The sequence below is a fragment of the Salmo salar genome, chromosome 22 (genome assembly GCF_965601325.2).
Source record: "Salmo salar chromosome 22, fSalSal1, whole genome shotgun sequence".
NCBI classification, from domain to species: domain Eukaryota; kingdom Metazoa; phylum Chordata; class Actinopteri; order Salmoniformes; family Salmonidae; genus Salmo; species Salmo salar.
In genome coordinates this window covers 10,269,129-10,283,507 of record NC_138312.1, presented here as the reverse complement: position 1 = coordinate 10,283,507, position 14,379 = coordinate 10,269,129, and the positions used below count along the sequence as shown (strand labels likewise).

The window sequence follows — 14,379 nt, the reverse complement described above, 5'->3', positions numbered from 1 at the left end:
CCTTAAAAGATTTAGATGAACTATTGTAAAGTGGTTGTTCCACTGGATATCATAAGGTGAATGCACCAATTTGTAAGTCGCTCTGGATAAGAGCGTCTGCTAAATGACTTAAATGTAAATGTAAAATGTAAATGTAAGTCTTGGGTGAAAACCTCCTTCCCTCAGCCAGGGCATTGAAAATGGGTCGTGGATGGGTATTCCAGCATGACAATGACCCAAAACACACGACCAAGGCAACAAAGGAGCGGCTCAAGAAGAAGCACATTAAGGTCCTGGAGTGGCCTAGCCAGTCGCCAGACCTTAATCCCATAGAATATTTGTTGAGGGAGCTGAAGGTTCGAGTTGCCAAACGTCAGCCTCGAAACCTTAATGACTTGGAGAAGATCTGCAAAGAGGAGTGGGACAAAATCCCTCCTGAGATGTGTGCAAACCTGGTGGCCAACTACAAGAAACGTCTGACCTCTGTGATTGCCAACAAGGGTTTTGCCACCAAGTACTAAGTCATGTTTTGCAGAGGGGTCAAATACTTATTTCCCTCATTAAAATGCAAATCATTTTATAACATTTTTGACATGTGTTTTTCTGGATTTTGTTGTTGTTATTCTGTCTCTCACTGTTCAAATAAACCTACTATTACAATTATAGACTGATCATTTCTTTGTAAGTGGGCAAATGTACAAAATCAGCAGGGGATCAAATACTTTTCCCCCCCACTGTACATTTTCAAAACGCGAAAAACCCACAGAGTTTTGTGTCTCGTGGACTCTGCTTTGAAAATCCACAACATTGTTCCGTGAAATTGTTGTAGGCGATTGAGAAAAAATGTAAATATCAAATACGGAGAGCGGTGTGTAATTTCTTTATTCTTTTTCTTTCAGAAACTGTCCCGGTGATCATCATTGACCATGAGCGGTGGTGTTAACATTAAGAACATGTCTCAGGCCCAACCAGGCTCAGGTCTGGTTTCTGGTATCCCCCTACCCCGGAGCATGATCCCCCTCTCCAGACTGGACCCCAAACACCAAGGGGGCAGCGGCCTCCCTAACTCCACAGCACAGTTTCAGCTCAGAGCCAAAACGCATCCATCCTCCTCCTCCACCTTTTCAAATGAGCTGCAGAGAGGTGCAGCTTTGAAGAGCCACCTGCTGCAGCAGAGGGGTGGTATCTGTTACCCTTGTCCCCCCTCCAGAGCCCCCTATGCCCCAGAGAGAGGCACAGGCAGCCGGTCAGCCTACAGCAGCCCCCAGGTCCCCAAGAAGCAAGCTCCACCACCACGCTCCAAGGACACCCTTGACCTCCGCAGCAGCAGCGCGCTATCCCAGAAGGCTTTGCGAGAACTTCACGTCAGGAGAAACGCCAACAGGAACTGGGCCTTAGGCGGGGTTTGCCACAGAAGTCTGGATGACAATGGAGACGCACAGGATGCCTTGTGCAAGCTCTCTGGTGGTGATGTCCACTCAGGCCAAAGCCGGGGTAGATTCTCCCACACTAAAGCAGGGAACGGGAACCTGATCACCTCTGTGTTGACGACCACCCATACATGCCAGGAGCGTAGGGAACCTGGAAAGCTCTCCAGCCAAGGCATGGGCGTGTCTGAGAGAGATATGTCCACCAACAAACCCAGAGAGTCCCATCTGAGCCAGGGTGGTGGTGATGGCAGTCAGACAGTCAGTGTGCCACGCCGAGGGATTGAGCCAGCCCAAGTCAACATGGCCACTGTGGCACCTTTCACGTTCAGGTGATGGCAGTGTTTCACATTTTTAGACTGATAACATCATCCTTTACTCTACTGTACACTCACTGGCAGTATGTCTGGAATGCATTCAAGCCAGAAAACATGATTAGGCTTTTTAATATATTTTATACTGGTGTAGTGAAACCATTGAAGTCTAAACATGTATTTGTTCTGCATATCAACTAGGTGTATTTTCCTCACAAAGCTGACTTCTGTATTCAAGTCATATAATTAGGCTTATTGCCTGTGCATAACGTTGTATCTGTGAAGTGATGGTCATGCTGTGTGTGTAGGTTGCAGGCCCAGGATGGTGATACCTCTTCTCTGGAGGACCTGAGTGACTGCTCCTCTGACTCCATGGAGGTGTGCTGTGATGACCTGGGTGAGTAATGTTCATTCACTGCATGTCTTGCCCCATTCACATTACAGTATATATCATGGTAGGCCAATTGAATTTGAAGGTAAAGTATTCTGCTACACTTGGAGTCCAACCAAGAATAAATGATTTAAAAACAAACTGGTTTTGTTGAGTAAATTCAACTTCCATTAAACATCTCTTGGACATCCTTTTTTTTTTGCCAATTTATTGACGATACTGTATGTCTGTGGGTTTTACTGCCCCTGTCCTACACCACTAGCATTAAGGCGTAGGTGTTACATAAATCTCCAGACACAGGGTTTTGTACCAAATCTAGTCCTCCTGCTGTAGATGGTTATCGGAGCAGGCTTTACGGGTATTTTTTGTCGTTTTCAGCCACTTATCTGCGTCTAAAGGCTTGGCATCATCTCACAATTCCCCACTGACATATGTATCTGCTCTGTTCTGGAGTTCTCATCTGGGCCTTGAAGGCCACATGTATAAAGAAACAGACTTAACTTTGGACATGATTTTGCAGCGCTGTGAAAATTATACCAGGAATAATAGAACATATGGTAAGTATTGAGGGGGGGGGGGGGGGGGGGGTGTTTTAAGCAGATCATACCAAGGTTTATTTTGAGATTTGATTTAGAATTTTAAGACCCCTTGAAGTATAAAACAAATATTTAAATACATTATTTGATTAAAAAATGTGGGGGCGCCTTACTGCTATTAGCCCATACAAACGCATTGAACAACAGATTCACTACATGGAACAACAGATAGTCCACCCCAAAAAAATCTAAAGGAAGTTTGTGTCTGTCCTATATCTGAGAGATATAAGAAAGATCAGGAAACATTTGTAAAAATGTAGTATTTTTTTTTTTTACATGTATTTAACCTCTTACTTTTGTCACTAACATGTATGTGTCTTCTGTTTCCCTCTACGACACTCACAGGCAGTGCAGGAGACGTTAGAAGGGACTGTGGCAAAATCACATTTGAAAGCAATGCAGATCAACACGCGCACACACACATTACCAGATGATCCCAATACCTCTCTGATGCAGTTCAGTCACTACAAGCCATAAATCCTTCAGACTAACATTTTGGCATATCTAGATGTGTTATTTAGTTCATTTATTGAAGTAATGGCAGTAAGACCTAATTCAAACTCTTCATCAAATGTTTTTTTTCCTTCTTCACATTTGTTTCTAATACCCCCAGGTGTCCTAAATAGAGAATGAAATAGCAATAACATGGACAATCGGGCTATCTTAAAACAATTCTGGGTTAAGGAAGTAGTATGTGTTTTGAATAAAAAAAAGCTATGGTCCCTGTCACAGGCAAGTTATGGACCGAAACTCAAACACTCATGAAAACATGAAAATGTTTGTCTATATCAAATAATACAATTTTGGCCATACAAATGTTTTCATATAGGTTATTTTATTTTTAACACATAAACACCATCTCAAACCATCTCAGTGGCCTTGTGGTTAAAGTGTCTGCCCTGAGACTGGAAGGTTGGGAGTTCGATCACCAGTCGAGTTCACAAAAGACTGTTTGGCACTCAGCATTAAGGAGATGGATTGGGGTTAAGGCTCTGGTGCCTTCAGAAAGTACTCCTACCCTTTGACTTACTCCAAATATGTTGTGTTTCAGCCTGAATTCAAAATGGATTAAAAAAAAATTCACCAATCTACACAAATAACCCAATAATGACAAAGTGAAAACATGTTTTTTGAATTTTTTGAAAATGTATTGAAATAAAATCCAGAAATATCTCAAGTATTCACACCACTGAATCAATACATGTTAGAATTACCTTTGGCAGTGATGCAGTTGTGAGTCTTTCTGGGTAAGTCTCTAAGAGCTTTGCACACCTGGATTGTACAATATTTGCACATTATGCTTTTAAAAATTCTTCAAGCTCTGTCAAGATGGTTGTTGATCATTGCTAGATAGCCATTTTCAAGTTTTGCCATAGATGTCCAGGCCAATTTAAGTCAAAACTGTAACTAGGCCAATCAGGAAGAATCAATGTTGCAACTCCAGTGTACAGTTGGCCTTATGTTACAATGTAGGTTTTTGTCCTGCTGGAAGGTGAATTTGTCTCCCAGTGTCTGGCACATTTTCCTCTAGGATTTTGCCTGTGCTTTTATCAACAACAAAAAACAAATAATCCTAGTCCTTGCTGAGGACAAGCATACCCATAACATGATGCAGCCACCACCATGCTTAAAACTATGAAGAGTGGTACTCAGTGATGTGTTGTTTTTGCCACAAACATAACGCTTTGTATTCAAGTTAATTTCTTTGCCAATGTTGTATTGTGGAGTAACTACAATGTTGTTGATCCATCCTTAGTTTTCTCCTATCACAGCCATTTCTTTCCGCTCGGGCAACTGAGTTAGGAAGGATGCCTGTATCTTTGGAGTTACTGGATGTATTGATACAACATCTAAAGTGTAATTAATACCTTTACCATGCTCAAAAGGATATTTAATGTCTGCTTTTTTTTTACTCATCTACCAATAGGTGCCCTTCTTTGCGCGGCATTGGAAAACCACCCTGGTCTTTGTGGTTGAATCTGTGTTTGAAATTCACTGCTCGACTGAGGGACCTTACAGATAATTCTATGTGTGGAGTACAGAGATGAAGTAGTCATTCAAAAATCATGTTAAACACTATTGCACACAGAGTCCATGCAACTTATTATGTGACTTGTTATGCACATATTTACTCCTGAACTTATTTAGGTTGCCATAACAAAGGGGTTGAATACTTATTGACTAAAGTTACTTCAGCTTTTCATTTTTTCATTTTTATTAATTTGTAAAAATGACTAAAAACTTAATTCCACTTTGATATTATGCAGTATTGTGTGTAGGCCAGTGACACAATCTCAATTTAATCAATTTAAAATTCAGGCTGTAACAGAACACAATGTGTAAAAAGTCAAGGGGTGTGAATACTTTCTGAAGGTACAGTACATCAAGTGGCTTCACACTACATAAACAGAAGATACTGTAGGCTCCTGCCTCTATAGGCCATTCTTGAATCCCTGAGCTGACAAGGTAAAAAAAATCTGTCATTCTGCCCCTGAACAAGGCAGTTAACCCAGTGTTCCTAGGCTGTCATTGAAACTAAGAATTTGTTCTTAGCTGACTTGCCTAGTTAAATAAAGATTACTTGTCCAAGGCTACTTACTTAATGGAAACCTGGGCCATGTTATGAATAAACAATATTTATTGTCCATAGTTACAGACAACAGAAATTAGTCTTCTGCTCTCTTATTTCTCAACCGCCCTGCACACGTCACACAGACGAGTTGCAGAGCAGAAGCGCCCCTGGATGAAGAGCATGTTGTGGGGTTAAGGGCCTTGCTTAAACACCAAACGGTAGGGGATTGTTTTTAGGATGTGAACCCAGCAGCCCTCCAGTTGCCAGATCAAATTCCCCCGCACCCAGCCTGGGATTCGAACAGGCAACCTTTTGGCTATAGGTCCAACTCCTTAGTTGATGGGCTACCTATCGCCCCAGACAGATTGATATAAGATATGTTTTTTTTTGTGCAAATGTTGACAAGTTGATAGGGATTCACCGAAGGGGAATATTGACCAGAGCATCTTTGAAAACAAACAAAGGGTTGTGTTTTACTCTTCTGTGTTGTATATAAAGTGTAATATTGGGATGTTAACACCTACTTAAATACATTTCAACTCCATATCTGACATACAGTAAGCTCCGAAACTATTGGGAAAGTCACACAATACGTTTTGTTTTGACTATGAACTCCAACACTTTGGGTTTGAAATTATATAATTGCTATGTAGTTGAAGTTCAGACTGTCATCTTTAATTTGAGGGTGTTGTCATCCTTATCGGTGGAATCGTATAGAAATTACAGCACTCTTTGTACATAGTCTTACCCCATTGTAGGGGACCAAAAGAATTGGGACAAATTCACTTATGTGTTTGAAAGTAGTCAAACGTTTAGAACTTGGTCCCATATTCCTAGCACGCAATGATTACGTCAAGCTTGTGACTGTAAAAACTTGTCGGATGCATTTGCTGTTTTGTTTGTGTTTCAGATCATTTTGTGCCCAATAGAAATGAATGGTAAATAACAATAGAACGTTTCTTAACACTTCTACATTAATGCGGATGCTACCATGATTACAGATAGTCCTGAATGAATCGTGAATAATGATGAGTGAGAACGTTAGACACACAAATATCATATCCCCAGGACATGCTAACTTCTAACCATTACAATAACATGGGGAGTTATTGTATCACCAGTACTCAATGACAGGTTAAAAATCAGGTTAAAACAAAGATTCAAAGATTCAAAAGTTAAGAGCACAAACTCTCTCGAACACGCTCTACTCTATCCTTGCTTCCAACTGCCTCTCCACACATATACGCCTGTATTTCTATCAACTCAAATTGGTGGGAGGGGCCTACAATATACAATTAGCCAATCATGATTCTACACACATTCCTCACACATTCAATTAACACGCTTTACTGCTGCAGGTGAAATAGTTGAAAACTCCCTACTCTTCCCTAAACATCAGCCTGTTACCATGGTTACTCCATTGATTTTCAAAGTTGCCCTAATAAAGATACAATAGTCTTTACAAGCCAGAATGTTGAATAACATATTTACACTTACTTTACTGGATCTACATGCTGTTGGTCCTTTCGGCTGTAGGATGTGGCAATGGGGTATCCACAGGAAAGTGTTGTTTACCTAACTTTGCAGCACCTCAAGGTTCTGTCGCTTATATTTTCAATCATGACGCATTGCACGTGATTCACAATATGTAAACAATAGCCGAATGTCACCGAACGTAGTCGCTGAAGGACGTTTTCCCGCAATCAGCTGAAAGTGTTCGCCGTTCAGTCTGTGGCTTAGGTTAGGCTCGGCCATACTGTGTAAGTGTTTGTCACGTGCAAATTTCATCAGTATGGAAAATAAAAACCGGAAATACAAACTGATATACAGACCTGCGTACTGAAGGTTGTGTTGATTACACTTCCCTGTTATCAGATTACCTCCGACATAGGGCCAAAATCAGCGGACAACAGGCAAAGTACGTTGAAATGAAGTTTGTTCAACATTCTGACTTGTATTGGGACTGTTCGGGAATGCTGAGCCTACATGTTAGAGACGAGTGTGTAAGTATTTCACTCTCGGATTCTAAAAGATACAAGGCATGCCAACCCCAACAGCTGCCCCTCTGCATCCGACACAGATTACCTTGGGTTCCCGAGCTGAAGCATCTCAATAGGCCCTGGGCTACCTCCCTCCGGAGCCCCTGGAAAGTGTCCCCTAGGTCCCTCTGACGTCCACCAATAAAGCTGTGGCAGAGGCTCTCCCCATGGCTCACTTAAGCATTGGGGATTCCCGAACCACTTCCCCATTTGGACTCCACCCACGCCCCACCACCCGGCGAAACGTCCCTCCAATCCAGAAACCACAAATCCCTCCAGGTTTTCATCCAGTTGCTCACCGTCTGTCGTTAAGCCTGTTCCACACCATCGTTTAAAACACTGTTCCATAAAACTTTTCTCTTCTTAAAAAGTTCAAATCATGGGTCTTCTCATTGTAGCTAGGGAAATCATCCCACTTCTGACACCATGTGTGACGAAGTTGGCATTTACCTCGTCCACATAAAAAGGTTTCTTTAAGTCTGGACTAGTTTTACTCCAAACATTTTTATGTATTGTTATTAAATCTGGCTAAGTGCTAAAAGCAAGTATTAAAAGTACAAAAAGGTAAGAGCATAAAATCTAGCAAAGATATGCTCTCCGCTCTCCTCTATCCTTCTGCTTTTGCTTCTATGATATCATGGCGGTCCGCAAACAATCGTTTAAGTGCATGCCACCACCTTATCTGCTGGAATGTATGATCAATCAAAATCAGCCTAATTCTGTACTACCATAATAAAAACAAAACATCTAAACCAAATAAATCCCTAACTTCTACCGCACCCTCCCTCCTCCCACAAAAGACCCTCCCAACCCCATTCAACTTTATCTATATCATGGTGAAACACTCCACCCTTAGAATTGTTCAGCATGTCAACAACCATTTCAACAGTAACATCTGTTACCCCCAATATCTCTTTTTCTGTCTCCACAATAACCTTCAAGCTGGCATTTCTACTTCCCACAACCCGAGTCGTATTGATAACCCTAGCAAAATAAAAGCTATGAAGTCAACTTTATTCATTAGCAAAGTGCCCTTTGACACTGCACATTCATGAGCACAAGATTTCTGAAGAGGCCCCAAAACCATGCCAGGGCCAGAAGCACAGTAGGTCCACTTACTACAGGTGCATCCATGTAAACTCCATTAGTCCGCACTGTAGTTCTACCAATCTGTTTTACGGCCTCTGCATACGATACATCATGACTGATCCTATATCTCTGAGCCTCTCTAGCCTCTCTCTGTACCTGGCATCCACCAAATGCTGCACTGTGTTCTCCCCCACAATTACAGCACTTAACCTTCACATTGCTTCCACATTCATCGTAATCATGTGCACCTCCACACTTGGTACATATTTTTCCCCCTTTACACTGAGCAGTTACATGTCCCATTCCTTGGCATTTAAAACACTGCAGTGCATATGGGACAAATTCTCTAACATTGAAACTAATGAATCCTTTCTGTACTTTTCCCAGCAAGACTTTCTCAAAACCTCAGCATGACTGATAAGCTTTCACTTCTTTGACCCTCTTTCCTACTGATCAACCTTTTGGCCCCAATCACTCTGCCTCCCATCACATTTTCTTTAATATCATCTGTGGACATAGATATTGGGACCTCGGTGATGACTCACATCCATCTCCATCCTTAGGATTACACACTCGTGTATAAGCACCAGGGACATGGCTTTTAATCTTCTTCCCATTAAGCTTTTCCATTTTCAGAATCTTCTCTTGCTGAGCCTGGCTACCACACAATATTAACAATCTACCATTTCCAATGAACCAAGCTAATTTGACTTCACCTACCTCTTTCTCTACGGCGTTAGTTAGTCGGACAGGGTGTAAGTGAGGCCCTGTGGTCGCATCAAATACTATCACCACTTTCCTCTCCAACACATCATTACTCTTGCTTCCTACCATGGCCCTCTTTGTGCTTTCTTTACTAGACTCGCCACTGCTTTCTGTATCATGATCTCTCTTCTTCCTATGTCTTTGAACCTCATCCTCCCGCTCCATAACATCAGAACTGACACCCAGATTGTTCGCATTCCAGCACAGCTGTTGCTTCACCAACTTTTTCTCCATTTCTCCCGCACTACTCGTCGCCATTTCTGACCTCCAACCCTCTCTTCCTCAGCTAGCTTTATTCCTCGTCTTCTCTTCCCTTCTACAACAACTTTCTGTCTTTCCTTGTTTACTAACTGTATGTGTCATTCGATCAAGCGCCCGGATTTACTGTTTGTGTAGGTTGTTTGGTGGTGGAACAGGAAACGGGGCGGTGATTCGACGATGCCAATGTCAGTCAAGGTAGCTAGTCCCGCCTCCCTCAATACCTCCTTCGGGGGGTATTCCGCTGTGAACTCCGGAAGTCCCAGATACTTTTCAGCTGCAGACACAATGATGACCAACTTCTTTCATTTATTTGATACTTGTGCCGTACAGTTAACAGATACTATTAATAATTTATTACATTTGTAATGATCTCTTCATTATACAGAATAATCTGGCAGTTGCAATGAACGCTACAAAATCCACCTTTTTAACACATAGCAAATCCGGTTCTCTTGCTTGGCACACATTCATGGGCTGCGGGTCATCCGCGACCATATCTTCAACACTGTCACTTGCTTTCTCAATTCTTTTGGTTGCCTCCGCATAGGAGATCTGATGGACCATCCTGACTTTTGCCACCTTAACTTCCTTCAACATTACAGGGCACTCCAACAACTCTAACCCTCAACTACCATCGACACCCCGGAGATGACTCCCTTAACAAGCGCCCTGCTCCGAAGTTCAAAAGACAACACGTTGGATGTCAAGATTCTTGTGATTCCCACTGCACTTTCTCTCTGTTCCTCAGAAATACAATTACTCAGAACAAGCCCAGTTTTGGTCACTCAAATTGACTCCACTTTTCCCAGCACCCGTTTCACCTTCTTCGAGACCTCATACTGGTCTCCCAGATATTCATCCTTATCCAAAAAAACGCATCCAAACAGGACACAAATCCTTGCCTGCGTTATACTTATCATCCACTTCAATTTTAGACCACTTCCTTTTTGATCTAATCTTCTCCAACCTTACTCAACGCACTTCTTGTATTACTAACTCAGCAACAGTAGCGGTGCGTGGGTAAAATCACTGGGGAAGCCAAGCCCCCCCCCCAACCTATGTGTTGTGATAATTGCGTTGCTTGCTGAAACAATAAGAAGACACAGTGGCAGAATAAATTCAACCACATCTTTGTTTTATCACAAAACCGGATAGCAACTTCTGTCCAGTGAAGTCCACAAAGCATATTGCATGTACAGTTACAGACATGACCTACAGCGTGGTCAAGCAAGTTAATGTTTCTGACATTTTCGGAAACAACTATTGATTTAGAACCACAGAGAGTTACCGCAAAGTCGCAAAGAAAACAGTAGCTGCCACCACTATTCCAACACCATTTCAACAACATCAAATCATCTCTGCTTAGTCTAATACAGTGACAACAAAAAAAATAGCAAAAACAATTTAGTCCAATCAAATAGCATATGATGTGGCCGTCCATGGTTCTGATTTCTGTGTGCGTGTTTGCGTGTGTGTGTGTGTTTGTGTGTCGGTGCGTGTTCGTACAAGTAGAAAAACATGTTGACTCACCCTACTTGTAGAGAAACGCTAATGCCATCCTCCTCTCTTTCATGTTGATGAAATGATCTATCGCTCTGTCATACAGTATACGCTTTTATTTTTTGTTGTCCTAGACTACCTGGCTAAAATGCGTGCTCGCTAGCCTAACTTCCATTCATGGGCAACGTTAGCTAGTTAACATTAGCCTTCAACATCTAGCTGCATATTGAACTTCCATACTCTCAGGCCAGGGGCACAACAATGTATGAATTAATGGTTGGATCCGAATCGCCTTTATAATCATTGGCCAATACAGAGAATTAAGTAAAACCAAAAGTCCAAATCTCTATATCCTTCCATGACTAATTTAGGAAAGTCTCAATTTTAGCTAGCTAGCTAACCACCGGAGGACAACAACACAACGAGATGCAACAATTGAAGTTTCTGTCAATGACGTATGCTCTGAATCAGATTGGATAGGAGTGATGCCAAAATACAAGCTGGCTTCCCTTAACACTTTTTTTTGGTGCGCCAGGACCATTCACAGTTGAGCTCGCTCAGTTTAGGTCAACGTTGATTGGCAAATTTTGTATACTTTTTTTTATCAAGAGAGGCCAAATGTTCGCTGGCTTTCCTTACCAATGAGAGACTTCCTTAGAGCATCAGATAGATGGCTTACATGTGGAGAGACAGAGGGGCGCTGTTTCGCTCACTCGGATGATTTCTCCTGTGAGATACTTTCAGTATCTTGCGAATTGAAGGAAAATTATGATTCAAAAAAGATCTTGGTCAATTTTTGGGGAAGCCTCGCGTCTCTTGGCCTCCATGAATACATGCCACTGCTTATCAAAATCAATTTATGCCATCGCCAACTTCCCAGCAGGACAGTCCAGCCCCCACTGACCATCTACCACAAACACATACACACCTGTATTCAATCAACTCAAATTGGTGGAGCCTACAATACACAATTAGCTAATCCTGATTCTACACACATACCTCACACATTCAATTGACACATTTAACTGCTGCAGGTGAAATGATGGAAAAACATTCAAACTATAACAGGATATGAAATACGACTGAAAACAGGGCCCTTCAACAAACACTAAACACATTTACATTCACACACAAAATACGTAAAGTCCGTCTTTGGTGAGGATGCTTCATCATTCCAACAGACCCCCTCCAAAATGTGTCCGTATGTTCAAATTACGACTATGCCACTGCTATGTGGTTTTTCCATGTTCCTTTTCAACATAAATCTATTTGAATTCCACTCTGCTTAGAATCAATCTTTGCCCTTGATCATGTTTTGACAAATGATTCAACCATGAGTAACTACATTATATTACGATCTGATTGGCTAAAATGGGGTTCCAAGCCCTTGACAATCCCCTGTAATCTAGACTGTCTGAAGTAGCCTTGTCAATCACTGAAGTAGTGCCAGTTTTCAAAATATCAATGCGCCAACTCTGATCCCTGACCAAAACAAAACATGGCAGAAAATGTATCTCACCTCAGATCCATAACCAGTGGTAACCACAAACTATAATGAAGGTTATGTTAAAAAGATGAAAAGATTAATGTTACACTTGGCTCATGGCTGCAACACATTTTGTAACACAGACAGACCATAGTATGCATATCACTCACCTTAAGATGCTGCAAAAAAAGACATCTCTGCATAAACTAATTAGTTCTAGCTAGGTAGTAAAGTTTACCTTCGTCGGTCCTGCGCCGGAGGAGATGGGCGCCGTTTTACGGTCTCCTAACCAATTTTGCTATTATGTGTTTTTTTTTTGTTGCAATATTTGTAAATTATTTTGTACATAATGTTTCTGCAACCATATCTTACGGCAGAAAAGAGCTTCTGGATATCAGGACAGCGATCACTCACCTCGGATTAGACAAATATTTTTTCAACAACAACAACAAGCAGGACTCACACAATATTCTCCAAACACCCCGCAGGGCAGACATTCCAATTATTCGCAAAAGGAAGCGACGCAGAGGACGAAGAGCCGGATGCCTCATCCGGACCCGCAGAAGGCGAGTAGGAAAGCTGCCATTACCGTCAATATTACTCGCCAACGTACAATCATTGGACAATAAACTAGACGAGGTACGATCACGAATATCCTACCAACGGGACATCAAAAACTGTAATATCCTATGTTTCACGGAATCGTGGGATATACGCTGCACCGGCAAGATAGAACAGCACACTCCGGTAAGACGAGGGGGGGGGGGGGGGGGGGGCAGTCTGTGCATATTTGTAAACAACAGCTGGTGCACGAAATCTAAGGAAGTCTCTAGATTTTGCTCGCCTGAAGTAGAGTATATTGTGATAAATTGCAGGCCACACTACTTGCCTAGAGAGTTCTCAGCTATACTTTTCGTGGCTGTTTATTTACCACCACAATCAGATGCTGGCACTAAGACCGCACTCAGTCAGCTGTATAAAGAAATAAGCAAACAGGAAACCACTCACCCAGAGGCGGCGCTCCTAGTGGCCGGAGACTTTAACGCAGGGAAACTTAAATCAGTTCTACCAAATCTCTATCAACATTTTAAATGTGCAACCAGAGGGAAAAAAATTCTAGATCACCTGTACTCCACACACAGAGACGCATATAAAGCTCTCCCTCGCCCTCCATTTGGTAAATCCAACGACAACTCTATCCTTCTGATTCCTGCTTACAAGCAAAAATTAAAGCAGGAAGCACCAGTGACTCGGTCTATAAAAAAATGGTCAGATGAAGCAGATGCTAAACTACAGGACTGTTTTGCTATCACAGACTGGAACATGTTCCGGGATTCTACCGATGACATTGAGGAATACACCACATCAGTCACTGGCTTTATCAATAAGTGCATTGAGGACGTCATCCCCACAGTGACTGTACGTACATACCCCAACCAGAAGCCATGGATTACAGGCAACATTCGAACTGAGCTAAAGGGTAGAGCTGCCGCTTTCAGGGTGCGGGACTCTAACCCAGAAGCTTACAAGAAATCCCGCTATGCCCTGCGACGAACCATCAAACAGGCAAAGCGTCAATACAGGGCTAAGATTGAATCATACTACACCGGCTCCGACACTCGTCGGATGTGGCAGGGCTTGCAAACTATTTCAGACTACAAAGGGAAGCACAGCTGCGAGCTGCCCAGTGACACAAGCCTACCAGACGAGCTAAATCACTTCTATGCTCACTTCGAGGCAAGCAACACTGAGGCATGCATGAGAGCATCAGCTGTTCCGGACGACTGTGTGATCACGCTCTCCGTAGCCGACGTGAGTAAGACCTTTAAACAGGTCAACATACACAAGGCTGCGAGGCCAGACGGATTACCAGGACGTGTGCTCCGGGCATGTGCTGACCCTGATTGAGTCTGTAATACCAACATGCTTCAAGCAGACCAGCATAGTCCCTGTGTCCAAG

General features: G+C 42.4%; 1 protein-coding gene across 6 annotated transcripts in view; it reads left to right on the top strand.

Moving 5' to 3' along the window:
* Positions 1–876: 876 nt before the first annotated feature.
* The window catches only part of LOC106582711 (neuron navigator 1), a 119,650-nt gene continuing 106,147 nt past the window's right edge, over positions 877–14,379 (top strand). For all 6 annotated transcript variants that reach the window (XM_082967354.1, XM_014166058.3, XM_082967356.1 and 3 more), the window contains exons 1-2: positions 877–1,738; positions 2,029–2,117. In XM_082967354.1, the coding sequence (XP_082823480.1) occupies positions 906–1,738; positions 2,029–2,117 (922 nt within the window). In that variant the 5' untranslated portion in view covers positions 877–905. The remainder of the gene's footprint in view (positions 1,739–2,028; positions 2,118–14,379) is intronic.